This window comes from Uloborus diversus, chromosome 1 (genome assembly GCF_026930045.1).
Source record: "Uloborus diversus isolate 005 chromosome 1, Udiv.v.3.1, whole genome shotgun sequence".
In the NCBI taxonomy this organism is placed as follows: Eukaryota; Metazoa; Arthropoda; class Arachnida; order Araneae; family Uloboridae; genus Uloborus; species Uloborus diversus.
This window is the reverse complement of record NC_072731.1, coordinates 31,437,630-31,463,363: the sequence shown is the minus strand read 5'-3', so window position 1 is coordinate 31,463,363 and position 25,734 is coordinate 31,437,630. Positions and strand designations below refer to the sequence as shown.

Below are 25,734 nucleotides of genomic sequence, written 5' to 3'. Positions count from 1 at the left end.
TGTCACCAATAATGAGTTTTTAATATAGCAAAATAAACGTCAATTTTATTTTGTGATCTAAATCTGTCTTGAGCAGCTTGGCACCAATACATGAGCTTGACAGCCCAAGGAGATAAATGGGGAAAGACAATTTGAAACAATGGCAAATTAGTATATACGAGGCACATTATAGATTTGCAAACTTTCAACGTAAATGCTGGACACATGACAAAATGTAAATAAAATGTTAGGTTGAGTTGCGACTTTTTAGCTGATCCAAGTATTTAATATTGACTAGAACAATTCAAACACACTACTAAAAAGCAAAAATAATTAATGAAATAAAGTTTTTAAAAGTGAATTAAAAAGTATAAAATATTTTTTTTTATCAGCTTCATGTAGATTTAAAGTCCTACAGATTCAGAATTTTTTAGACAGTCTGGAAAATTTATGGTTGTGAGTTTTTAATAGTTGTCAAAATACTTGTAAGCAAGGCAAAACATGGGGCGCATGTGCTACAAAATTATAAGTGTAAAGGATAGCTCTCAATGAGAAAACTTACACATCAGTTTATACTATTTGCAGAGTGATTAAAATTGCTAGTTAAATTACAAATGCAACTATTGTCTGTTGTGTGCAGCTCATTATTCCCTTCAAAGCTTACAAGTATTTTGTTAGGTATTAAAAACTCACAATTACAAATTTTCCAGACAATTCGTTGCACAAATTCCGAATTTATATGGGGCTTTAAATCTACATGAAGAATAGAAAAATTATTTTATACTTTTTAGCTCATTTTAAAAGCATGGGATCTTAAATTTTTTCTAAATTCATTAACTATTTAAGTTTAGCATAGCATTTTATTTTTTAAGGATTTTACGGGACACATTTATACTCTACAATTAATCTAGCGTTGGTTTATTTTCGAGTATTTTTGAGATTTGCGATTTGCCTTGCAGATTGCTGAAAGAAATTTTGCTGCCGGTTTGCAAACGTAGCAAAAACTGAAAGTGGCAAATTTGAGTTACAGTGCATTGAAAAAGGGGAATCCTTAATGTGAAGAATTTTGATAACCGAATTGAATGGCAATGAGTTTCACAAAACTACTACTTATGCTTTGCAAATGACAACTTAAAATCGAGGAATAAATTTCCTCACCACATTTTGTCTCGATCCATGTGTTTCTCCAGGGAGATTAAAGAAGCTCTAAATTATAAGCAAGCGGCTTTTCGTCAGTTTAAGGAACTGGTCAGAGTGCAGATAGACTTCAGCATTGTAAGGCAATACGAAATTTTAAGTATTTGTTATGGATTTGGAAAAGGGAAATGGAGCAAAGGCTAGCAGATAACATTGATGGGAATCCTAAAAGATTTTTTGCTTACGCTAATTCTGAGAAAGCTCAAAATAGTCAAATTTGACCATTTGTTGATGAGCATGGAAATTTAATCCAAAACGATAGGGATATTGCAAATGTTCTAAATAACTTTTTTTCCAGTGTGTTTAACCATAACTGTATCTCAACAGTTGACACTAGTAAAACACAAGCTATTATGCAGCTTGAGGATTTTGTGTTTTCCAGTGAGGAGGTTCTATTTCAATTGAGAAAAATTAAAGCAACTAAAGCTACGAGACCAGATAATATTTATCCAAAAGTTTTAGTTGAATGTGGAGAGGAATGAGTGGATGTTATTTTAAATATTTTCAATGCTTCTTATAACTCAGAGACAGTGCGAGATGACTGGAAACTGGCTAATATAATGCTGCTCTTCAAGAAAGGGTCTAAAGGTAATGCTGGGAATTATAGACCTATAAGTCTGACTTCAGTGGTTTGTAAGATTTTCGAAACTTTGATCAAAATTAATATTATGAATTTCTTAGAGGCTAATAGTCTGTTGACTAGTTTGCAGTATGGGTTCAGGAAAGGTAAATCGTGTGCTACTAATTTATTGCATTTCTACTTTTTTTTTACGTTGGCTTAATATAACAAAAAGTGTGTGAAGGTTGTTTATATTGATTTTCAAAAGCTTTCGATAAGGTACCGCATGTTGCTCTTAGCAAATTAGCTGATATAGGAATAGGAGGAAATTTTTACTTTGGGTTAGAAATTGGCTGACTGGAAGGAAACAAAGAGTAGTTGTGAGGGGAAATCATTCTAAATGGAGTGATGTTTTAAGCAGGGTTCCTCAGGGTTCAGTTTTAGGGCTTCTCTTGTTTATTATTTATGAATGACATCAATGAGAATATTTCTGGAAGCATGAATTGTTTTGAGGATTGTAGAAAATTAATTAAAGGTAAAATAGCTTCAAGAGGATTTAAATTATAAGTGGGCGGATAAGTGGAGTATGGCAGTTAATGCAGGGAAATGTCAAGTGCTACACTTAGGTCATAGAAATAAGCGTACAAGTTATCGTTTACAGGGTTCAATCATTAGTCAGGCAGAAAATGTTATTGATCTGGGTATCTTAATAAATCAGGACTTCAAGTTTAGTCAACAGTGCAGCATTGCAAGTAACAAAGCCAACAGAATGCTTGGGTTTATCAATAGATCTATTTCAAACAAATTTAATAAGGTTTTTCTGCCTTTATATAGGAGTTTAGTAAGACTCCATTTGGAGTATGCTGTGCAATTTTGTGGCCTTATCTGAGGAAAGATATTTGTGTATTGGAAAGGGTTCAAAGAAGGATAACTAGACTAGTAAGGGGACTTTCAGATTTAGATTATGATACCAGACTTAATAGGCTTAATATGTATAGCCTGGAGCAAAGGAAGATCAGAGGGGACATGATTCAGTTGTTTAAATTTATCAAAATGAATGATGTTAATGGATAAAATTTTTGCACCAAAAGCAGGACGAGGGGTCACTGTTTTAAGCTATTCAAGTCTCCGGCTAACCTGGAAATAAAGAAAAACTATTACTTTAGTAGGGTTGTGGGCACTTGGAACAGCTTACCGGAAAAGAGGTGGTAATGAGCAAGGGGGTGGATAGCTTTAAGAGGGCCATTGGTCTTCATTGAGGACTAATAAATTGACTAGGACCAGCCTAGCTAAGCCAAGAGCCTGTTGCTGGTCGTCACATTTGTATTTGAATTTGAGTTTACATTCATGCTACACAAAAGTTAATGAGCCTGAAATCACAAAAATACTAGAATGGATTAACAATTAAAAGTACGGAATGCTATTAAATTTTAGGCCTCTAGTGTAATAAAATTTCCTGCAAGCTTAACCTGAGAATCGCAATTTGTTTCACAAAGTTGCTTAGCCATTCTGGAGCACTTTATTTGAGGGATCCTAGATTCTTAAGATTTGTATCTTAGAAAATGAAAATTTGCATTACTTTGTTTAAAAAACATGTCGACACCATAAAATTTCCTCCTAATCGGAGATGGTCAGCCAGAGACCACTAGGTCACTTGACATGAACTGACTCAATGGTAAATGATTCACTGAAATTTAGAATATTTTGCATAAAATTAATTTTCAAAGTACTCTTGGTTTGCATTTGCAAAGGAAAAGAAATTTCTGCCAGTAGATGATTGGAAACATTAATATTCCACTTAACACAAGAACGACTGAAGTTTGCAGTATATCCAGAACTACTGAAAGGGCCAGTGTGGCCCCTGCCTGATGTTCGAGTGAATTCTTAAAAAGTTTGTTCTTGGGTGAGTCCTCATGCTACATGCCTCTCCTCTAATGACTAAATAAGAACTGAATCCATAATAATTTCTGTGGTGTTGTCTCTACACACCAAGATATTAAGTGTTAGCTTCTCTTTCAAAGAGCAATTCCTAGAGTCTGGTTGGTGAGCAGTCAGCAGTATATTGCATTTGAAATTCCAACCGATCGCAAAAATATGAACACGAAGAGAAAAATAGTGTGAATAGCACTTTTTCATGCTACAGCGAGTAGGATAAAGGAAAATTTTTCTAAGTTTGCTGAAAAATACCACAGTGGGGCCACTATGGCTTCTATTGTCTTTCTAGGCATAAGGTTCAATATTAACACTTCTATGAGGCTAAATACATGATTATATAAGCCTAAAATAGGGTCATATTAGAAAAAATCAGAAAGCTTTATAGTTTTCAATTTATTGAAAAGCAAACTATGCGAGGGGCCAACCAGGCCCTATCCGTCTTTCTAGAGTTAAACGTGCACAAAAATGTCAAAACATTACCTAATGTCAACTGCATCATGCACAAAGAAAGTGTTTTAGAGCATTTAATTACCAAAATAACTATATATAAAGATAAAAAGGAACCAAATTTTCAGAAAGGGCATAAGTCAAATGGATCTCCATAGGACTTATGCCCTTTCTGAAATAATCAATTCAAGTGCACTAAATAAAAAAATGCATAATGAATGTAGTAAATAAAAAGTCAATATCTATCCTGTAGATGACTTGAGACTTTATGGTCATTAAATGAAGGACAAAATGGTTATTCTCTGGAATGAAATATGATCACATTTATATCAAAACCATAAAATTTTAGAAGTTTCAAAATATTTCAATGAAGTTATGCTTTGCTCTGATATTTTAATATGATGGTAAGGGGAAAGGGATTACTGATACAAAATAAAAGAAAAATACCTCTCCCAAATAGTAGTAATCCAATGGCATTTGAGATTCAGGATAAATATTTTCTAAAAACCATCTGAAGCTCTTGCATTTCAAATCCTTTCGAAGTTTCTTTCTTTCAGTCAAATCACCTATATCAGCTGTCCTAGCACCTAAAATATTCATATCGCCCTTTTGAACAAACAAAAACTCATAGACAACAACTAAGACTAAATCAACAAAGGAGTTAAAATACACTAAATAACAAAAATAGTAAAACAAACTCAAAATGTAGAAAATAAGAGTTTTATTGCAGCCTAAGTACTCTAACCAAAACTTGCAGATTTAATAAAGAAGAATGGGGGGGGGGGATGCAGAGATATTTCAGGGCAGATGAAGAACTTCTGTTTGAAAGAACAGGCATAACCAAAGATTCAAAAACTAATCAAAAGAAGATTTGTAAATTGCACTAAAAACTTGAATCTTACAGCTATGTAGGCTCTATTTTTAAAAGCATATTCAAATATTATTCTTATCTACAGACACTTGTTTACACAGTTTTCTCATCATTTTCATATTAAAATTTAATATACTGTAAAAGAAATACTTTATAACTGTTACATAGAAAAAATATATTTGCAGCTACTACATTAGGCACAAAACTGATAAATATAAAACTGTAAATTGTACTTTATTCAAGAAATATAAAAATATCATGATTTTTTTTATTTATATAATTAAAGGATGTTTAAAAGTGACATTTTGATGTATCAATTACCTGGATTAATTGCATAGTAAAATTCTTTCCATTCATCTAACCACACCTCAGCAAGTCGGGCATTGTTGTGATTAACAATTTTACTTGTTCCTCCAGGAAATGTATATGGTGTAGATTTTCGGAACACGTGTCCCACGTGGGAACATGTTACAATTTCTAGTGAGCCACCACACATCCATATCTGAGAGAAAAAAGAAAGACCCTAAATTTAGCTGATTGCATCTTTAATATCATTTATCTTTTATGGAATGGTCTCATAAAATGCCAAATAAAAAATGCTAAAAATATTTTTAAGTTGTTGATAAAAAACTCGGGTTTTGTAATTTAATTTTCAACAAAATCAGTTTAACAATGTCTATTTGAAAGAACATAGGTATAGTGCCTAGAAAGAGTAGTGTGCCGATCGGCGGGGAAAAAGTGAGGTCAGATCTGAGGAAAACCCAGATGGCGCTGCGGTCGAGGAGTAAATTATGCTCCTCAATCAGACTCGTTTTAAATCAGCGGTTGCATGCTCATTTCGCAGTTTAAAAGCCCCGTTTTTTGGATTGAACTTATTTCTACGCAAAAGACAAATTCTGTAATAAGTGCTATTTGTTACATGGGTGTTCATTTATTTTTTGAAGAACATAAAATTACCTTACGCTAATTTATCTTCAATGAAAATAATAGACTATAAGGGAAAATTCATTAAATACGTAAGGGTGCCGAGGGGGAGGGGGGTTGGAAAAGCCTCTACGTACCTTTGGGGGGGGGGGGGACAAACTCATTCTTATGTAATATTTTCCAAGTCGGTATTTCACATTAGAAATTGCGCAGTCAACAAGTGATTTGGCAGAGATTATGTTCCATTTGCGTATGGAAGGTAAGAAACGTGTTAGGATATTTTTTTATTTGTTTTACAAAGAATGAATAGTGTAAAATATAATAAAGGAATCGCATTATGTATGGCATGTTTTATTTTTAATTAATATTACATCAAAAAAAAAAAATTGTCTTTACAACCTGTCAGCAAACGGTTTTGTTGTCGATAATTATCAAAATAGAAGTGTTTTTGAATCTGACGTTATCATTGTCAAAAAAAAAAGTATTTATGTATTTTTATCTTTTATCTCATATGTAAAATAGCGAAAGAAATGTATCCTTAAAAACTGTAAACAAATGGGGAACCTCCTCGTCCCTCTCCTTTGTCTAACATTGTTTATGATAGCTTTAAAATGTTCTTTTAAAAGGAAGCGCAGCTTCTGAATCTCCCTACCCTTAATCAGGAAACAACATGACAGTGTTACAATTAAAAAACCTAAATAAGTAGCGATCAAAAGAACATTGTGATACATGTTTTTGGACGCAAAGAATATTTTCCCGTTGTCGATGTATGAGATTTTAAAGCCTATGGGAATTTTAAGAAAAGCGAGTCTCGTTGTTCCAAATTTATCGAGTTTCGATGGGGACAGAAATCTTTCTCACGCTCTGTAGATATGGATGTCCTGTCACATGCAGACGAGGAAATCGTCTATGAGAAATTGGTACCTTCAATCCCTCGCCAAGTGTTTAAATTTGCCACTTTTCTTAAAATTTCGGGAGACTTAAATACCTCTTTCTCGATAACGGGGTTACGATAACAAAAATAATTATCAATTTCGTACACAATTTTAAAAAGCTGAAATTTAAAAAACATTTTTTTTTTTTAAATATAACTTACGTGCTCGTTGATTCCGTTTGTCCGAAAGTCGAATGGTCGGTCGCTAACAGTTACCAGGCGTAGTGTTGCTGGAGATTTCCAACCTATTCTCCAGACCTATAAACTGTAGAAGTGGTGCTACCATATATCGAGCCCAAGTCGGGCTCTTTCACATTTAGGAGCCTCATTAGGGGCTGCTTTAAACTCATGCTGGCTACATGAATGGGGCTTGAGTCTCCCAAGTGGCATTAAAAACAACAACAAACTGCGCCCTAAGCCATCTCGATTGATAATACATTTGCCTTAAAATACAAATATCAAATTTTCAGTCAGTTGTGTAAAATTTTGTTTAGAAAACATCCTTGTCTTTGTGTCTACTTCAATAATGATCTTTTTATCGATAATATTATTTTCCACATAATTTTCATTATATACAAAAACTACAATATTTGGAGATTTTTTAAATTTCATACAAACCCAATATTCGTTAGCAAATTAATATGAACAATTTCATTTATAATAGATTTATACGTGGTTATTTCAGTTTCATCTGCGGAAAGATCAAGTTTTATTTTATTCAAACAGGGAACATTTTTCTTAACTACATAATTCCTGATGAACCTTTTCTTTGGTAATATTTTAGTAAAGTATGTTGGCAGACTTGGGAAAATTGTCGGAATTGCCTCATCTTTCAAAAAAGTTTTTCCCCGAGGAATCAAAACTTCCTCACCGTTTATAATATGCTTAAAATGCGTTTCAATAAAATGTTTTTCGAAATGCAGAGCACAAATTGAGCAATATTTATCAAAAACTTTATCTAACCTAGGAATTAACGAGTTCCACTTTAGTTTTTCTTCATCTGCTGGAGCTTTAAAAAGCGTAACTTTTTCCTTGCATGTTTTGTACCCACTTTTGCACCCTGGTATGAAACAAGATGAAGCTTTATTTCTTCCAATGTTCAACTTTGATGCCTCCATTAAAAGCCTTAAACGCTGTTTCATGAAATATTCACGAAATAAAGGTAAAAAAGAGAAACGCGGAACTAAATTGTAACAAAATCCCGCGTCTACTAATGTAAACGCCGCGAAATTGAACGTACACCTCGACCGCACTGCCATCTAGCGGTTTTCATACAATTTGTCTTCAAGAATCGTGGGGAAAAAAGCGCCGGTCGGCACACTACTCTTTCTAGGCACTATAACATAGGGCAATATATTGGATCAATGCTACTGGGGTGTGACATAATTGCAAGTCATGAAAGTTTGAAAATGGGATGCTATTTGAAAGCACTTTATGCATAAGGAAAACCATAATTCATAACTAAATTTTATTGAAATTAGCTACAGTTTTCGAGATAATTTTAACTTTTGAATTTGTAACTAGCACATTTATATTAGAATGGTAATAAAAGAGGCTATGGAGTATTGGATTGCAATCCAAGCTGTATATGACAATGAATATTAAAATGCTTTTGTTACATTTTTAAAAAAGAGATGAAATATTTGTTCTTATGCTTCATTTTTTCCAAAATCAAAAGTGGAAAAACAAATTATCTGTTTTCCAATTTGACTTTAATTTGAATGGTTTGTAGTGGTGTCAGAAAAGTGATATTGAATAAATTGGGTTTTGGTAAATCACAGTTTAATACATGAAATTACTTGTTCACTCTTCAAGTGATGATTTTCCTCTGACTGTCAGAGCAGATTCTCAGTTAGCCTTGTGGGAGTTCAAGTGGTTGCACAATTGGGGTTTCCATTATTGCGCAATTGGGATTTCTCCTTTTGCTGGTGAATTTATGGGTTTCTCACAGAGTATCTTCCCAGTGCCTGAGGGTTGTTAACCCAAAGGAACGATTTTTTTTTCCTTGAGAATCAACATTGTGGAAGATATTTTACATAAACATAAAATATATACATATATACAAAAATAATTGAAAAATTTGAGATTGATTCATATATACAAAAAATCTTTTACTAATATTTTGCAATGAAAAGAAAATATAAGTTATATAAGTTGCTAAGTTTTTTTAAAAATTTACTCGTCTTCCGTATCTGGTGACACATGTTGCAGGTTCGTTTGCAGGTGTTTTATCGATAAATTTTAATTTTGCAGTTACTGGTGGAGAATTGAATTTCTGGGATAATATGAGCCGGTTTAACGCGGTCAAGAGGAACTATTGTGCTTCGACCATTAATGTCTATTGTAATAGTTTTGACCTTTTTGTTCAACACTGTATGAGGACCAATATATGGTTGATATAAACAGGGCCAGATTTAGGGGAGGGCAGGCGGGGCTACTGCCTCGAGGCCTCCACAACAAAGGGGCCCCCACAATAAAAAAAATTTCAAAATATCCTAACTTTCACTGGTCAACAAATTTTACGTTTTTTCTCCCCTATAAATAATAATAATAATAATAATACAAAAAATAAATAGCAGTAACTCAGGATGTATTTACTATTAAAGTGCCGATCGAAAATATCGGATATATATATTTATGTATCAAAATATTCGGGTATATATCAAAGTATTGGATATTTTCGAAAATATGATCCTTTCGAACCCTGATTAGAGGCTTCCACTCCTTAGTTGCCCCGGGGCCTCCACACTTCCAAATCCGGCACTGGATGTAAAGGTGGTTTCACATGATCAACTCTGAGAAAAATATGTGAAGATGATTTTAGTAATTGGATGGATGTAATACTGATCGGTGCAATGAGTAGATGTTGCAACAGGGTTCAGTTGTCTCATTCTGTCACGAAGAGCAGTTACGAAATCCGAATCGCATGCAGGAGTGTCAGTAGGATCAATGATCACAAGGAAGATGAAAGGTTGTGCCATAAACGAGTTCTGCATAAGAAGATTACAAATCTTCCTTGATGGCTGATCAGATACCCAGAAGAATTACGGGTATTAGTTCGGACCATCTGTCGGTATTTTCATGAGCTTTTAAAGCAGACTTTAAATGCCGGTGGAAGCGTTCGCTGAGTCCATTCGGAATCGAATGATAGCTAGTTGTTCGGAATACAACTGGATTCAACATCTTTTATTTGGATATAATATTTGACGAGATGTCCCCAAGCTACCACCAATTTTTAATGTTAAAATTTCACCTTCATAGAACAAAAGTCGACTTTGAAAAGAAACAAATAAAGGGATAGAGAAATATGAAATTAATAAGGGAAAACTTACTGCAGAAAGGATGAATGCTTAGAAAAAATATACAAATTCCAATTCTTGACTACGTTTTAATGTATTAACAGCATTAAATTGTTGAATTATTTGAAAAGTGTTTAAAAAAATAGAAAAAAAAAAAATAAAACAATACTCTAATAAAATTTACAACATTCTTGTTCAAGGTTTGTCTTAAAGTTTCATGATAATAAACTTTAGAAGTAACCCGTAGATGGGAAAAAAATACATGGTAGAACATATTTGCAAACTAAGTGTAAATATATGAGTGTAGTCAGGTATTTAAAGCAATTAAAATGTTCAAATAAAGCTAACCCGAAATGAGAGCTCTAAATTTTCTCCTCCCCAAATGTCCATTCCTTGATCGTATTTACCAAGTTCTTCAAAGAACCCTTTATCGATGGAAAATAATCCTCCAGCCATTGTTGGAGTTCTAAAATATAAAATTCATACAAATAGTTTAAAAGATATCTGTTCTAAATGCTTTCAAATTATCCAAATTTAAGTATGATTATAAAACGGCAAAATATAAAATTACAAATATTCAGAAAAAAAAAATCATGAAGAAATAAATTTGATAAATATTTTCAAGTTAGATATAGAATTTCTTAGTTTTTAAGTGAAATTAATTTGAATTCTGATTATTTTCTGCACGATGGCATGGCTAGATATGTATTTCATAAAAAAAAATAGACTCATGGCAGTAGCACTTTTGGAGTAAAATTTTAGTTATATTTTGGATGGAACCAAGATCATTTTAATTTCTCACTGCCACTCCAGGATTTGAAAATTCACAACCGCACTTCAGCTGATGAGACCAGTTTCCTTTTCTAATCTCTCAGCACGGTGTTATTGGAACCAGGGGCGGATACAGAAAACCATTCGAGGGGGGGGGGGGTCATGCTAAAAAAGGACCCCCTCTCCTGAAGGAACCTACGGCTTTGGGTTCGAAAAATTTATAAACTGCTTGGGGTTCAATAAAAAGCCCCAAATCGGCCAGGTTTAGGGCACCTAGTTGGGAACAAAGATTGCAAATTAGTTTTATAAGCAATGAAACATAATAGTTTGAATATTTACTTCAAAAAATAATTAATGATTAATTGCTTATATTTTATGCATAAAGCATTTGAACACAATGTGGACGGATGCTGTTGTTGACGGTTTAGGAAAGATGGGAAGAGGGGGTCATGACCCAATGATCCTCTCCTTGTATCCTTCACTAACTGGAACCTGACCTCCTTCAGTAAACAGAAAATTCTGGATAAAAGAGAGCACAGTAGAAGTCCAACTATCCAAACTTCTACTATCCAAGTCATTAATTATGCAAATCGCTTTCAGAATTTCAGAAATAAAGTTAAATAGGAAACTTATTGCAATCTGCAAAATAATGGTTTTGTTAATGCGCTATTTCATCTCCGAAGCTAGTCAAACAGTTTACTTTGATTGAGATATTCAGAAAGCAATGACTTTCATTTACCAAAGGTACAGATTGCTCTACTACAGAGCACTTGAAAGTACGCTTGACTTGTAAAAGTGTTTCCTTTTAATTTGTTTGATTAAAAGCTTTTTCTTTAAAAACAGTCCTCCCCTCCTCTTTTTTCAACATAGCTACATACACTAATTGAAATAAACCATTTTTTATTTTTTGAAAGAAAAAAAAATCATCCAAATTTTTTAATTACTCGAATGGGGTCCGGTTTTAATTAATTAAGAGTTCTATGGTACTCAAAAATAGCTGTTAGGAAACCACAGAAACTTTATTAGATTGCCACATTTACTTACTAAATCATTTACATACTACAGTAAGTGTTACTATTACTGACTGTAAGCAAGAACTTTGTTCCACAAATGCCGCTCGAACAGTAAATACAATGTAAATTCAACAAGACATGTTATAGTAAACTTTAATCTTTATTATAGTATCAATAACACAGTTCCTTTTGTTTCCTTTTTTAATTTTAAACATGAACACATATTCAATAAATTACCGCCAGTAGAATTATGTGCAGTGTTTCAAAATTTAATAGTAAATTGGAGGGGGGGGGGGAGACAAAGAAATGCATGGATAATGTGGTGCTTGCAGTTGCAGTAGAATTTCCGCCTCCAGTGACCATGAAGTGATACTGTTTACTCACCAATAAATAAATAAAATAATTACAATTCAAGGAAATCTATTTTGCTTAAATGATGTTCCAGTTAAAAGAGTTTTGGACAATTTAAGTTCTACAGCGAGTTAATTTTTATTTAAAAAAACATTTCAAGCATTCTGGTTCCTGAATATTTTAAATACCATCACTGCATTGAATTGAGGTAGTAAATTGATTTTAATAAGCTACCTTAAAGGAAGTGTGCGATCTCCTCCTCTTCGATCCACTTCACGTTGAGGAACTCTGTACCAACGAAAGTTAAGTTTCCAGTTGAAACCACCCCAAGTCATATCAGATGCAGGCACATATTCAAAGGTTTCATCACTAATAACATCTATGATTGGGCATACCACACGAGTCCTAGATAAAATATAAGTTAAATTTTAAATTGTTAAACTATTAAAATAAAATATCAAATAAACAGATTTTTCAGGGAAACACAAATTCAATGTTGGCAAGGTTCCAATGATAAGTTTTTGATTAAATGAGTTATTAATTGTGAGAATTAGGTTACATGGAAGCCTTAAATAAGTCAATTTTTTCAATGCACTAAATTTAACAATGGTTTCCCCCAAAAAAGTTTCCCAAAATAATCAGATTTTTCTGAAAAAAAAAAAAAATCAGATTCTCAAAGTCTACAAACAAAATTGGAGAAACTTAGCAAAAAAAGGCAGCAAAATAAAGTTTTGACAGCATTTTTCAATGTACTTTTTAAAATAAATCACAAAATTCAAGGACTAAACACAAATTCTGACATTTTTCAAGATTTTCGAGAATTTGAAAATGAAACTTTTTATTTCAAACAGTTAAAGTTTTTTTTTTTTTTTTTTTTTTTTTTTTAAAGGGTGAACTATATAACAACAGGTCACAAAGATCAGCCTTGCTGGCAACAGGTTGGGCAGCACAGTACTAAATGTTTGCATTATTAATTTACTACACTGAAAAAACTTGTAAAACTAAAGAAAGACTTGTTACCCTCGAGCTTGACATACATTAAAAGTACAAAAATGAATTTAAAAAATAGGATCAGGTTAATACACTAAAATATCTAGTTAGAAATGGCAGAGAAAAAGCCAAATACCTGTCTTCAGCTATTCGGGACATTAAAGGTTCCAGCCATCCTTTTGTACACTCACAATGTGCATCAAGGAATGTAATTACTTGTCCAGTTGTAGCAGTAGCACCAAGTAAGCGAGCTCGAATAAGACCCGACCTTTTACCCGTTCGCATTACCTATTTAAATAATAATAAAAAATTTTAATGCATCAAACTTGTATAAAGAAAAACATTTACAATCACTAATAATTCAAAAATATAAATAAGTAATTACAATTGACACTACATTTAAAATGCAACAGGACACTCTAGAAAAAATAATTAAATATTTTAAATAAGGGATGCATCAAAAAGCAAATTAATGGTTAATGATCATGAGGATTTTTAATACTACAGTTCTTGATTACCGTTTTTTTTTTCTTTTCTATTTGAAAACTTCATTCAGTTTCCAAGAGCAAATTCTCATATTACTATTAGTTAAGTTACATCATGTTAACTAGACATGAAAACTCAAATATTTAGCTATTTTCCTGTATTCAGCAGGCATTTTTAACTTAGTGGCTACTTTTTTTTGTCATTTGTAACCAGGGTTGGCAGGTTTCTGCCAAGGCGGTAAAAACCACTGGTAGAAACCGGTTAAAACCGGCATAGCAAAAATCCCTTTCTGCAACATTTATGGCAGAAACTGACAGAAACTCAAAAAATGACATAAATGCAATTCCTGACATACAATAGAAAATGTATAAGAAAAATAATCAAATATCAACCCAAATACAATTTATTTACAACACTATCACCATTCAAAATCAAATTTTACATTGTTTTCACACTGCAACAGCCTGTAACAAAATAAAAGTTTTGACACTGTTTCTAAACCTAAACAATTTCTCAATGTGTTGTGCACAAAGGAGAAATTTGAGAAGATTCTTTCAATCCCAGCAGAACTAGCTGGCATTATCCTCAAAGAACAAGCAAGATTCACAAAACTTTCATCTATAGCACATTTTTACAAACTGGACCACCATTTGGTAGCTGGAGTAGTTGTTACAACTTGATTGGAAAAATAGGTTTCAGGAAAAGGGGCCGATTTGTTTTGTAAAGCTATGGTATAAGGTACATAATCAGAGTTAATATTTGTGAGTAAAGTTCGGGCACTTTCTTCTTGATTACATGACAAATTTACTCCCAAATACTTTGGATGGAGCATATAAGCGAGTAAATGATTATCAGTAACTGCTTGATTAAGCTCTTTGAGAATAGCTTTATTCAGTTATATTAAGTGTAAAATGACAAGTTTCTGAATTTTAAGAGTTTAATGAAATAAAACAAATCTGTATTTATTTAAATATTTGATATATTACACTTTATATTAAATGCAAACAAAATAATTATAAACAACAAACTGAAAAATTTGTTACTTACAGCATTACAAGGCTAAAACTTCTAACACATTGCAATTTCAACTATGATAAATTTTACTTTGCTTTGGAAATGTCAGTCTTGTTATTTAACATATTTTTAAACTAATTATTAAATAACTATTATATTAAGTTTTTGCAATGACGAAATGGAGTTATATTTTTTATTTTACTTACCTAATTGCCTGTCATTAAGTAATTACTAAAGCTATTAAAAACCTTTTCTAGTTTTTGCCAGTTTCTACCAGTTTCTGCCGGTTTTTACTGGTTATAACCAGTTTCTGCCACTGGCAGGGCAAAAACCAGTTTCTGCCGGCAAAAAGTCAACCCTGTTTGTAATCCCCAGGGGCGGATGGGGCCGGCGGGCAGCCAGGTATTTGCCCGGTGGGCCACTTCCACTTGGGCTGCATTGAATTTTACAATTGAATAGTACAAAAAAATATTCATGAGGTTTTTTTTTTTTGATTATTTAAATATCAATGGCAATTTCATAACTAACCAGTAAAGTCCAAAATGACTTAAGAAACTCGCTGCAGGAAAATTAATATTTAGAGAATTAAAAGAAAAAAACTTTACAAACTTATTCTGTGAGTGATAAGTTCTGTGTGTTGGTAAATACATCGGCTGATGAGATAACTTTGTTGTGTAACTGCCACTAGTTCGTAATAGAGCATCTAGTTCACAGGGAGCAATGAACGCGTCAAGATGGCCGTCACCAGGTGGGAGGGGGGCTACAAACCTCTACCCCAGTTTCTCAGAACTGATGCTGCCAATTTCAATTGAGTGCATAGGCGGATTTAGGACTGAGTTCCTGGGGGGGCAGGATTTTTTTTTTTTTTCTGGAGCAACATTTTTAATTGCCCCCCCCCCCTCCTATGTTTTTGTCTGTTTTCTGTGATGCGTAAGGCCATTCTTTACTTCTTTATGTGCCATTTTCATTACTGTGTGTAATCATGCTGTCCTTTTTAAATTGACCTTAAAAGAGAGGGAGCTGGTATTAAAAGAGTAACACAGTGCTCCCTTTTAAGTGGGATATAGAATATCTCCAGTTTTAGGGGGCCCGGGGGTTACTCCCCCGGAGGAAATAATCTAAAATGGATATAAAACTCTGCATTTTGAAGTCTTATAAGGGTTAATTGGAAATAATAGGCAAATAATTTTTTCTTTTAAGCTTTACGCTTTAAAAGTGCTTTGTGATGCAAGTTAATATTTTAAAAGAAATGGTGCACAGATTTAGAGAATAGGTATCAAGAGAGTACATACTACAAATTTGAACAATTCTTAATTTATACACTTGATAAGAAATAAAATTGAAGCACACTTTGCTTAGGAGTTTCAAAGACTTGTCTAATTATTTTCAAGGTTTGGTTGGTTAGATTGGTTTTTTGGTTCAAGAGCCCTTGTAGGCTATACTACGCCAATTCTTTTCTGGGATTTTAGAACCTATCAATAATTTGCACTTGAGTAGTAGATTATGCACTTGTACAGTATTGTTCAAACTTTGTAAGAAACGGCTGTTTTAAGTTTAAAAGAAAAAATAAACTTTAATTTCCTATTCAAAAAAGAAAAAATCATGATTTTTTTTTTGTTATTAAGATTTTGGAAGATAAGTTGTTACTTTATAAACTCCTCCCAAAACTGGGGGCATTGTCCCCTCCCCCCCTATAAAGCCACCCATTCTCTTCTGAACTATCAAAAAACGAAAAAATAATGATTTTTTTTTTTTAATTTTTGGAAGATGTGTTGTTACTATATTAAGTCCTTCCAAAACTGGGGGGGGGGGCATTGCCCCCCTTTGATCCCCTATAAATCCGCCCATGATTGAGTGGTGGAAAAACAAAGAAAGAAAACATTCTCAGTATTAAAAAAGAAGAAAAAAAAACATGATAGCTTGATAGACGCCGCCAGCTTACTTACATTTTCTGTTTCTTTTTAAACATGTATCAGCATGATAATTACATGAATTTCAAATGAAATCAAAGTATATTATTTATTTTGTAATGCATTGAATACATGCTAAAAATTTTCTGAAGCATAGCTGTTAGTTTTTATTGCCGGCTGTCTCGCATTCCTAATAAACGATTGTCTTTTGTCTTTGCTCTGAATAATTTTTAATGTTAATATAAGAAAAGTTGCATTTAAATCAATAAATCAGTTTCAAAAATTATTTCAATTATGATAAACAAACATCCTATTTATTTTAGTTATGCATTAAAATGTGCAACATAATGCATACAAACTGTATGCATATTAGTTCGCTTTTATACAATACAGTTTTGGCCAGCTCTATGATGGTTAAATCCAGTTTTAGCCGGTTTTAACCAGTTTTTGCCAGTGGCATGGCCAAAATAGGTTTTGCTCGGCCAAAACTACAACCCTGCACTGTAAAGTCTGAAAGATGTCTACCATTACTCACCAAAACTTGCTAAGTTTGGAAACTTTTCTTAAAACTTCGGCAAATTTTAAAATTTATATCTCGATAATGAGGGCAAATAATGTATACATCCAGAAACCTGTTTTACTCTGCTCTTTCAAATGCTACTAATTAAATTTTTTTGTTTTTATTATTAAACTATTGCATGACTTCTTAGTAAGTAAAAACAGAAACCCTGATATATCTGAAACATTTTCAATAAATGTCAAAAGAGATTAAAAATGAATTAATATGATATTTAAACTCTCAAATAATTATTATAAGAATTCAAGCTGTCTTACTTTGGTTGGAATGCTAAGTTTTGATACATAATTTTCTAACTTTCTGCCCAAGTAATCTATTTCAGTAAAAAAAATACAAATTAACAATTTTCTCAGTTTGGAAAAATAGTTTAGTAAACTTAAAAATTGTATAACGAGCATGTTACACATACCTCTTTCACTAGCATCATCAACCAAAATGATTTCAGCTATTAATGATGAAGGAGATGTGCGTATGACACTATAAACTGTTCGCAGCAATGTAGACCATGCTTCATTATGAAAAACAATAACAATACTAGTTGTAGGTAAGAGTTTGGGATACTCTTTCTTCCTACAACTGAAATAGAATAAAATAAATAAATCCATGAGGAATTAAAAAAAAAATATTGCACTGTTAGCTCTTGCATACTGTATAGGTGGTAACTTATACAATATTATAACACTATATTACTGTATAAGTGGCAGTCAATTTAGGTTTAACAACATCAACAATTTATCCTGAAACTATTGGGATGTTAAAGACTATGCAAGAGTTTATACATATCAGTCAAGGTTTTATCAAATACATCATCAACAAAAAAATTGAAAGGGGGGAAAAAAGAGCATGTTTGGGATTGTCCTATAAAAAGTTATGTTTCAAATGCATTTTAACTGTAACATATGACATAAATATTTATCTTTAAAAGTATTGGTGCTCATGTAATATTCATTCAAACATAGACAACAAGGTTCATACACTTGTGGTTAAAAAAATTCCCTGACTTTTCCAGGTATTTCAGGTTATTTCTTAGAAAATTCCAGGTTACTTGCTTCATTCAAAATTAAGTATAAGTAACAATATTTTCAAAATAATCAAAATTGTTTAAAGTAGCAATGGGTAAAAACTGAAACTTTTCCACTTGTGTGGATTAGAAAAAGAAAAAAAAAAATCTCTCTTACAATTCGAGCTTTTTTTTTTTTTTTAACATTTTGTTCAAAATTGTTTTCAGTACTTTCAACTTATTTTAGCATTTCCTTTTGTTTGACGCCACATGTCATGCATATTAGCTCTTTGCTGTAATTGTGCAGCTATCTTTCTCTGTTTTTGGTTTACAATTCTTCTTTTTATTTTCTCATAAGTATATAACACAAAACATATTGATCAAAGAACAAAGCTATTTTTCAGTATAAATATGATTAACTTGTTGCATTGATGGGCAAACCATATAATGCATAATAACGAAAATCACTATTTCTCGCTCATAGGCTGATGCCAATACTCATCAGTTTTGTTTTTTCTTTTGCATATAAAGGATGCTTACATTAAAATTAAAAATTTTCCTTTCTAGAAAACAATTTTTAAAAATTCATTTTTATTGCACATTATTTTTCAATAGTTTACATTGAGATAAACATCCAATGATGTTTCTGTAAATTTATGTCTACTTCCACTGTACAAATGACCAAATATGGCGACTAAGTAAAAAACTTAAGATAACAAGTAGATTTTTGAATTTGAAGCATAAAAGTAGTTATGCATAATTAATAATCCTTCAAAAACTACAATAAAGACAAAATAGTCAGTTTTAAGCTAAATGTTTTAGAGTAAAAAATGTTCCGGAGATAAAATTTCGCATTTTTCCAGAAAATAATTACAAATTATCTGGAAAAAAAGGGGCACATTTTGCTTTGTTGTCAATAGTTTACATTGCAACAAACATCCAATGCCATTTTCGGAAACTTAGACACTTAAAAAGTCTTGTGTACTGCCATCTTGGGAATGACCAAATATGGTGGCTACGACAAAAATTAAGAAATATTTTTTTTTTTAATTTGTAGCATGAAAACAATTTAAAAATAATAAATATTCGTGAAACTACAATGGGGTCGTTTCCAAATTTTCTTAAGTATTTTTTTCTGAAAGAGCATGCTTAAAAACATAAAATCTGATCATTTTTTAAATATTTTTTAAAGTTTAACATTTTTTAAAAATTACTTAAATCGGGGCGCTTTTATTGTTTACGCTTCTGTCTGATGACATCACAAATGATGAAATGCCATTCAGTGTTGCCATTCACAGAGCAAAATATTTATCATTCTTATCATTACTTGCGTGTATTGGCAACGATATGGTTGATAGCAAGCGTAGAGCACAATTTAAATTAGCTTCTTATCATAACGTGGTAGAAAGATGCGCCAAAAAGCATCATTTGTAACGTCATCAAGACCACGCCTTGTTTGAAAAATCAGACATTTTAAAAAATTAATTAAAAAAAACTGCTGGGAAAATAAAAATATTTTCTGGGTCCATGTTTTTTTTTTGCTTATTCTATCAATTTCAGTGACAAATGTACTACTTTTGACTGAAGGAAACAACCCCATTCAGTTGAAAAGTTTTTAGCACATTTGCGTCCGAAGCAATAAGAATAAGATTAAGTTTTAAGAACAAAATTTTTCATTTCTCAAGAAAATTACATATTAAAAAAAAAATTAGTTTGAATTTTGACATCTTGAATTCAAATTATGTTTTTCGCAATCATGAGTGTGTATGTAGGCGTGTGTTTGTGTGTGAGGGGGTATGTGTGTTTGTGTGTAGGGGGTATGTGTACCTGTGTGTAGGCATATGTGTTTGTGTCTGTGTGCAGGCATGAATGTGTGGGTAGTTGTGTGTATGTGTTTGTGTGAGTACGTGTTTGTGTGTGAATGTATTTGTGTATGTGTGTAGGTATGTGTGTGCATGTGTGTAGTTGTGTATGTATGCACGTGTGTAGAATATGGATGCAACCTGGAGACGGCTTCCACTATAGGAGCAGCATCGTGAGGAGCCGGTCGACAGTGATGCTGCAGAGGGTGCTAGCGGGAAAATAAAATGATAGGACACCAAAACAGTCAAATGAAAGCAATAAGCAATCTTGATTGTTCAAAAAAAAACAATTTGCAGCACATTTTGTGTTAATTTTCATTAGTTTGCAATTGAAGAAAACATCCAATTTTGCTTTGTTTTAGGAAACTTAGGCATTTAAGCATGGTGTCTACTTCCATCTTATGAGTGACCAAAACTGGCGACTATGTTTCACGTGTAGCTGAAGTTTTCGATCAAAAAAGACCGATTTTCCCTACCATCCGCAGGCTTGTGCTTCAGAAGCAGTAAATTCTCTCTTCCCCTGTTCAGTTTGTGCATAATTCCTGTTCACCCGAGGAATTTTTTTCTTGGGAACTATTGAGGGGCGAAAATGGCGTCCGCAGAAGTTTTTTTGGGTTGCCATTTTTTTTTAAATTGCCAGCATCACTTTGCCTCAAAACTTTTACAATTCAGGAAACATCAATAAAAACAAAGATTATATCTCATGGTAGAAAATTCCCAGGGAAAAATTGGATTTTTTTTTGGGGGGGGAGGGGTAAAATTGGAAATTTTCCTGACATTTTTAACTAAGTCATTTTCCCTGACAATTCCAAGTTTTTCCAGAGCATACGAACCCTGCACAAGAGGTATTTAGCAGTAAGTTACGGCTTCTAAGCCAGGGCTAGGGCAGAATTACCGTAATTTCCGGTAGATGCGCCGCGGCGCTTACGTGTTTAAAAGTTAAATTTTTTGAAGTGCGGCGTTTCTGCGAATGCGGCGATTGTGATCAACATTTTTTTTTTCACGCCGCTCAGTTTATCATTCAGCCATTCTCCCCTCCCGTTTCTAAAACGCTAACGCAAGCACGATTCCGTCGTTCAAGGACGAAAAACACGGATCTCAACGTTTCCATGCACTTGGCATCTTGCCATCCTCGCCAAACAAGCTGGCCATCTAAAATTCCTTAACTGCTACTTCGACCGGATATTTTGCAAAATTTGAAGATCTTTTTCTATTACCAGTTTAGAAACAAATGATCTTAAGTATTTTTTTATACTAAAAAACTGTTCAAAGCGAGCCGTTTATTATTTTTAAATTATTTAACGCACGACGTTGTATATGCCTTGCGCTAATTTTCTGGAATTTTTGTTCTGAAGAATCTGGCAACACTGCGGAAACTTGTTGAACTTGTCTAGGCAATAGGCATAGTTATTTCCGCAATTGCGACACGTGCAACGTGCTTATTCTTTCTATATTTTCTTGCTCTTGCTTTCGCTTAATTATGGCTCCCAAGCGCTACAAAAGCTACACCGCAAACTTTAAGTTGAGTGTAGTTTCCCGAGCGGAAGTTATCGGAAACAGAGCTGCCGCACGAGAATTCGAAGTTGACGAGCGGTGCGTTCGTCGGTGGCGAGCGGAGAAAAAAGATTTGGAGAGCATGCCCAAATTAAAAAGGGCGAAAAGAACCGGTACTGTCAATCTGCCTGCACTGGAGGACGCACTGGAAAAATGGATCATGAGGCAACGGGAAGATGGATTGCCCGTCTCTACAATTAAGATACGATTACACGCGAAGGTCTTAGCCCGCGAGATGAACATCGAAAATTTTGTTGGCGGACCTTGCTGGTGTTATCGATTTATGAAACGAAAAAAAATTTCAGTTCGTGCTAAAACTACTGTGGGACAAAAGCTGCCAAGCGATTGGGAAGTGAAGAAAGAAACTTTCTTGAGGTACGTTCGTGAAAAAATTGAGGGAAATCAACTTCTTCCCTCACAAGTGTTTAATATGGACGAAGTACCCCTTAGCTTCGACTGTCCACCCAATAAGACTGTGGATTGAACAGGGGTTCAAACAGTGTCCATCACGACTACAGGCCACGAGAAAACCGCCTTCACGTGCGTCTTGGCTTGTGCGGCTAACGGCGATAAGTTAAAGCCGCTCCTTATCTTCAAGCGGAAAACTCTTCCAAAAGGGAATTTCCCTTCCGGCGTAGAGATCTGCGCAAATGAGAAAGGGTGGATGTGCGAAGACGTCATGCATCGGTGGCTTAAAAGAGTGTATCAGCGTCGGAAAGGTTCCTTTTTTCAACCCAAGGGGTTGCTAATAATGGACTCAATGCGCTCCCACGTAATGGACTCTGTTAAAACCCATTGCAAGAAACTTTCAACAAGTTTAGGCATAATCCCTGGCGGGTTGACAAAAATTCTGCAACCTCTAGACATTTCAGTGAATAAAGCTTTTAAGGGTGAAATTTGAAAGCAGTGGGAGAAATGGATGAGCGATGGCCTCCATACTTTCATAAAAAGCGGGAAGATGCGTTCCGCAACATATGAGGAAGTTGCCCAATGGGTAAACAATGCCTGGAATGCAGTTAAAGTATTGGCGATCCTGTCGGAGTTTACTGCGGCAGGAATTTATGAGAAAAGCTCGTCCTCATCAAGTATTCAAAACGATGGTGATGAAAGTGATGAGGATTTAGATGATTGTGACATTGATGATGAACTGTTCTGTAATTATCTTTTTGTGACTGACAGTGAAGAGTCAGACTTTGAAGGATTTTGACGATTATGATTAATATTTATTTATAGTTTTGTATTTATTTTATGATTTATTGATTGATTTATATGTAATAAATGTTCTCTTTCGATATTTCACTGTTTCATGCAGTTTTTGCTTAGTTGTGATTAACTTATATGGATAAAAAGGTAGGTTGTCGATTTTTTTTTTGTTTAATATGATACGTTCTTATCATTCAAAACTTATTTATTATTTACTTTTTGTATCATTTTGTTGCAAAAGCGTGCTTTTTCTAGTTTTTCATATTGTCTAAAGTGTCTTAATAATAACATAATCACATGGTTCACGGCAATTTTAGCCGCGGCGATTACAGTGATGCGGCGATTCTGAGCATTTTTCTTCCCCCCGATAGACTTTTTGGGGGGTGCGGCGATTACGCCGATGCGGCGTTTCTTCCGGAAATTACGGTACATGCCATATACCAGGCAGCATAGCTATCACATCCTGAGACTGCAATTTCGTTTTATTATTTTTATTTAGTTTTTATTCCTCATTTAGGAATAGTGAATAATGGAGTTCAGTCTCTGGATGTGGTAACTGGGCTGTCTGATGTATTGCATGTGTACATAAAAGGCTTTTTTTTTCAAATTGAAAATGTTTCATAAAGCTTTTGCTTCTTTTTTTTTCGTTACTCATTCATAATTTTCCCCCTTGTTGCAATGATAGTTTCAGGACCCTTGCCGAACTACTGCAGTTATAACATTCATCAATCAAAATAGAAAATTTATAATGTATTATATGTGATATGCACCAGTGGCATTTTCATTTAGATTTATTTACTAGCGGAGCCAATTTCAGAGCACATTCAATAATGCCTAAATTTCTTGCCAATATAATGAAGTTTTATCATATAAAAAATCTTTGTTTCCTTACTAGAAAACTAAGCTGAAGAAACATCAATTTGACAAAGTCAAAAGAGATTTTACACAAACCTCTGCATGACATTTTGGAAAAGGTCAACCTTGATTCCTTCAATTCTTGAAAGCAATATATCTCACTGGAAGCAATATATTATCAGAAGGAGTCTATTTTGCAACCTATATGTGCATTTTAAGAATTGGATAAATAAATGTCCTCCAACTGAAATGAATTGCAGACATTTCTTTCTGGACAGACCACTTATCTCCATAGAAATATGTGTTTACTTGTATTGTACAGAAAATTTTAAATAGGTATCAAAATCATTTGCTAACAGTCAAAATATAATTACTGCAGTTGATGTAATACAAAAATAACATTCTAATGACACCAAACATTTCTTTCAAAATAAAATTTCCATATTCAGCAATGAAAGTTCCCTTCTTTTTACTTATATTAAAATTATTCTATTTTTCTGAACATCCCCTTATGTTTACACCTGAAATATCAAGCTCATCAAAAACAACCCTGTTGTAAAAATTTCCATGCCAAGAAAACCTTTAACTTTTCCGGACAAAAATGAAAACCTGCATCCTAAACCCAAAAACCCTCAGCCATAAAAAGTTATGATATCTAGTTTGTCTGCCAAGTATCTGCCAAACTATCATCCTCCCTCTTCTCCTTTTTCATCACAGCTACTTCCATTAGAACCTCCTCCCACCTTCAACTCAGAAATATGGATAGATCTTTTAAATTGTTTACCTTGTTTGGTGGGAAGTTTTTCAAAGTGAAGTGGTTGCTTGATGAGCAAAAAGCTTCCGCCAAACAAGATAAACAATTTAAAAGATCTATTCATATTTCTGAGGAGTTGAAGGTGGGAGGAGGTTCTAATGGAAGTAACTCTGATGAAAAAGGAGAAGAGGGAGAATGATAGTTTGGCAGATACTTGGCAGGCAAACTAGATATCATAACTTTTTATGGCTGAGGGTTTTTGGGTTTAGGATGCAGGTTTTCTTTTTTGTCTGGAAAAGTTAAAGGTTTTCTTGGCGGGGAAATTTTTACAACAGGGTTGTTTTTGATGAGATATCATATCTTTTATATTATTACTTTGTCTGTATTTTTAGAATTGAGACCTTCAAGTTAGAAAATTTTCAATTGAAACAAAGCTGTTTTGTGTTTTTAAGGAACAATAATGGCTAGCCTAATTTTACGTCAAGTTATTTTCTGACTATTAAGATTCTATGTTCATTTTGCGAGAATTGGGCGGTTTAAATTTTATTGCAATCCTTGTATCCTCTCTGTTGCAAAGAAAACTTCTTGGATAATAAAATACTATATTTTAAATTATATTGTTTTCGAGTATTTTACAACTTCACAATAAATTCTATTACAGTTTCTTTATTTGACAGATTATTCAACATTTTCATGAAGGTTTCTTTAAATGTTTTACAGCTTCAGGGCTATTTTAATCTAGCTTTTCACTTTTTGTTTGGTTAAATTTTTTCTTAAATCGTGGATTATTTTACGTTTTATGGGATAATTTTAATTGTTTGGTGATTTATCTTTTTCTTGATAGAAGTCTTTGTCTTGTTTTATACCAAGTTTTGTTTAAAAGTTCATTTAAAAAACGAAATAACGCATGTTATCACCAAGTAAAAAAAAAAACTAAGCCATTAAATATTTCAAATTTGAATGTGTCAGAATATTTATGCAACTTTACTCGATGTCAAACCGCGGATATCCCAAATTTGCCATAGCGAATGTGCATGTTGCGCGCAGACTAAGCTCATTAAAAGTCTTGCTTAAATTAATTGCAAAAAATTTTTCAGCGAACAAATTACTGCAAAGCACGGATATCCACACACGTATTTCATATATTTTCAATTCATTATGTGTTGTTTGTGAAAAATCCATTAATTTAGAAAATAAGCAAACCAATAAAAAAGTGCTATTTTTCGCTTTCAAATAAAAAGTTATATGT

General features: G+C 33.2%; 1 protein-coding gene across 3 annotated transcripts in view; it reads right to left on the bottom strand.

Annotated features, from left to right (window-relative positions):
* LOC129234524 (polypeptide N-acetylgalactosaminyltransferase 5-like) overlaps window positions 1–25,734 on the bottom strand; it is an 82,131-nt gene that overhangs the window by 23,122 nt on the left and 33,275 nt on the right. For all 3 annotated transcript variants that reach the window (XM_054868533.1, XM_054868532.1, XM_054868530.1), the window contains 7 exons: window positions 17,667–17,833; window positions 17,515–17,570; window positions 13,407–13,558; window positions 12,515–12,685; window positions 10,494–10,611; window positions 5,310–5,490; window positions 4,565–4,704 (listed from right to left, as the gene is read on the bottom strand). In XM_054868533.1, coding sequence (XP_054724508.1) covers window positions 4,565–4,704; window positions 5,310–5,490; window positions 10,494–10,611; window positions 12,515–12,685; window positions 13,407–13,558; window positions 17,515–17,570; window positions 17,667–17,833 — 985 coding nt within the window. The remainder of the gene's footprint in view (window positions 1–4,564; window positions 4,705–5,309; window positions 5,491–10,493; window positions 10,612–12,514; window positions 12,686–13,406; window positions 13,559–17,514; window positions 17,571–17,666; window positions 17,834–25,734) is intronic.